Below are 2431 nucleotides of genomic sequence, written 5' to 3' on the forward strand. Positions count from 1 at the left end.
AGGGAATTTAACCATTTGATCTTTGAATTTCCTTTTTTTTGACAACGTTTGGTAAGATTAGTTGTCACAGGTTTATATCAAGATACGTGACAAATGGCAGTTAAATGTCTTGACAGGAAGTTAACTTTATGAAACTTTTGGTTAGCGACATTAAGTGCAATACAGAAAGCATTAAACAAAACTTGTTTTATTGTTTTTCCACGCGTTCAATTGAATCAGTAAACTTTTCATTTAATGTAGAAACACAAATTTATGACTGGCGCACCAGAGGCCTGTTTCAGAAATTTTATTTTGTGCGTGCCGTAAAGCTCATGGCATAGCCTGTTGCAAATCAGATAAGAATCTGAGAAATTATTTCGTTTATTGGCTTTTTTATCTTTAAAAAGAAAATTCCTCATTATTATTCTCCTCACGAAGTAGTTCTGACTCATGTTGATTTCCGCGTGACCAAGTGCAGAGAGTCTTAGCCCATTTAAGGAATTAAGTGATATCGTTTTCCACTCATAAGGACAACTTAAGTTCCGTAGATTTTCAGAGTTCAAGGTTAACACGTATTATATCCGGATCATTTTCGAAGAAGGAGATTTTACTCTGTTTTAGTCTTCCATCCACATGTAAACGGCGGTTTCGGGCACAAAAAAACGCAGATTTTTGAAGAAGAATCTCAAAGTGAAGATTTTGCGAGACACCGGATTATCGTTTTTGTGTGGATGGACGAAAAGGGAGGTTTTTAATTAAGATGATGTCATACATCATAGAGCGCACGCTCTGTTCAGGACAACGTGTCGTGTTTGCATCGCTTTAGCGTTTTCGTGTGGATCAACAGAAACTACTTGATAACGCTACGTGAAGATGCGTATGGTTTTGAAAATGGAGAAAGAAAATCTCCATTTTCAACGATATCCGGATACGTGAGGTCGTGGCGTTAACGGTTATTTTAGTTCATGAGTTTCTAAAGTTCGGGCCTGCTGTGAAACTGTTACAGGAGCGATACGCCGGGAAGGCCGTTTTGGAAGCAAACAGGAAGATATACATAAGCTTTTTACGGCCTCACGATAGCTTGTACTAAAGAGCATGAGAATAAAGGGGTTTGTTACTGTACTGAGAATCGGAAATAAATAATAAAATAAACCAACAAGAAAGAGACATTTATCCTTCAGAAATATCGAAGGATAAAAGGATTTCAGGAACAAATAAACATAATGTGGTGTCCAGCAAATAAAAAATGTCAGAACGATTGATCCAAAGATTTTCATGATGTTTCGGCTTTGTTTCAGTCTTTTTGAAGCAAGAGCTGTTCTCCCTCCTCTGTTGTCAAGCTTTACTCTAGATGTCCGTAAATGTTTCATGATACGAGGATACAAGATGAGAATTGAAACAAGCGGAGCACAGTAGAATAAGACAAAAGCCACGGAGTAATATATTCTCAGCAAATAACCACTGGTCAGGTTTCTACAAAACGTTTGGTTCTCTATTTCAACGATTTTCGTGTAAAACAGGTACGGTACTAGGGAAATCCCTGGCAACAACCAACTTATAAGCAGAAAGAATATGCGAGGCTTTCGAGATATGTTTAAGGCCCTCAGTGGAAACGCAGTTACAATAAATCTGTCCACAGCGACGAGCATTAAGCTTAGAATGGAAACCACATACGACACTGATCGTGAATAAATTCCCATTTTGCAGCAAATTGTAGCGAAAGCTGAGTTTGTAATTAGACTTCCGCCAGGTTTTAACATCCCCTCAGTAGCATAGAGCGGCCAGTTAAGGAGAACACAAACCAGATCAGAAGTCGCCATATTAACGATGTAGTAGTTAGAGCTGGTTTTAAGGTTAACAGACTTGATAAATGTTAGGATGACAAGAGAATTCCCCATTAACGCCAGCAAGCTCACAGTTGAAAGAATAACCGTTACTGTTTCGGACACGCTAGAGGAGCACCGTGTTTGGTCTGGACGGTAAACTGCGCTGGTATTATTCATGTCTCTTTATCATTTCACTTGCCACCGTAAAGAAACCCTTCTCTGTTCATAAAGCATTTGAAAACTGGTGATGAGAAATAATATCTTAACACATAAAGACCGCAAATATTGATTCAGTGAGCTATTAACGCGTCCACCACCTGCATGCGCTGTCATCGTCCGATTACAATTAAAGTTGAATGGACCTTAAAGTCATTATTGCATTTGCTAAACAAGTGTTAGACACTGAGAACTTACAGCGTAATTTTCAACATTAAATTTCAGTGCCAATCAATATGACGACCATTTAACCGTCACTTCAGCGATTTATACAACCACATTTGAGGTTTTTACTCGCTTCAGTGTTTTTTTTTTTTTTTTAATAGAATATGAATGTTTTTACCGAAGTTAAAATTTATCCGGCTATTATCCGCCTGTATATTAACACTGTTCGTGGTGTGGAAATCATG

At 38.0% G+C, this 2431-nt stretch overlaps 1 protein-coding gene across 1 annotated transcript; it reads right to left on the bottom strand.

The window, feature by feature from the left end:
* Positions 1–661: 661 nt before the first annotated feature.
* Positions 662–2013, bottom strand: LOC140932879 (neuromedin-U receptor 2-like). Its single transcript, XM_073382375.1, has one exon. The coding sequence runs from the start codon at positions 1980–1982 to the stop codon at positions 933–935; it is 1050 nt and encodes a 349-aa protein (XP_073238476.1). The 5' UTR covers positions 1983–2013; the 3' UTR covers positions 662–932.
* Between the last annotated feature and the right edge of the window lie 418 nt (positions 2014–2431).

This window comes from Porites lutea, chromosome 4 (genome assembly GCF_958299795.1).
Source record: "Porites lutea chromosome 4, jaPorLute2.1, whole genome shotgun sequence".
Lineage (NCBI taxonomy): Eukaryota > Metazoa > Cnidaria > Anthozoa > Scleractinia > Poritidae > Porites > Porites lutea.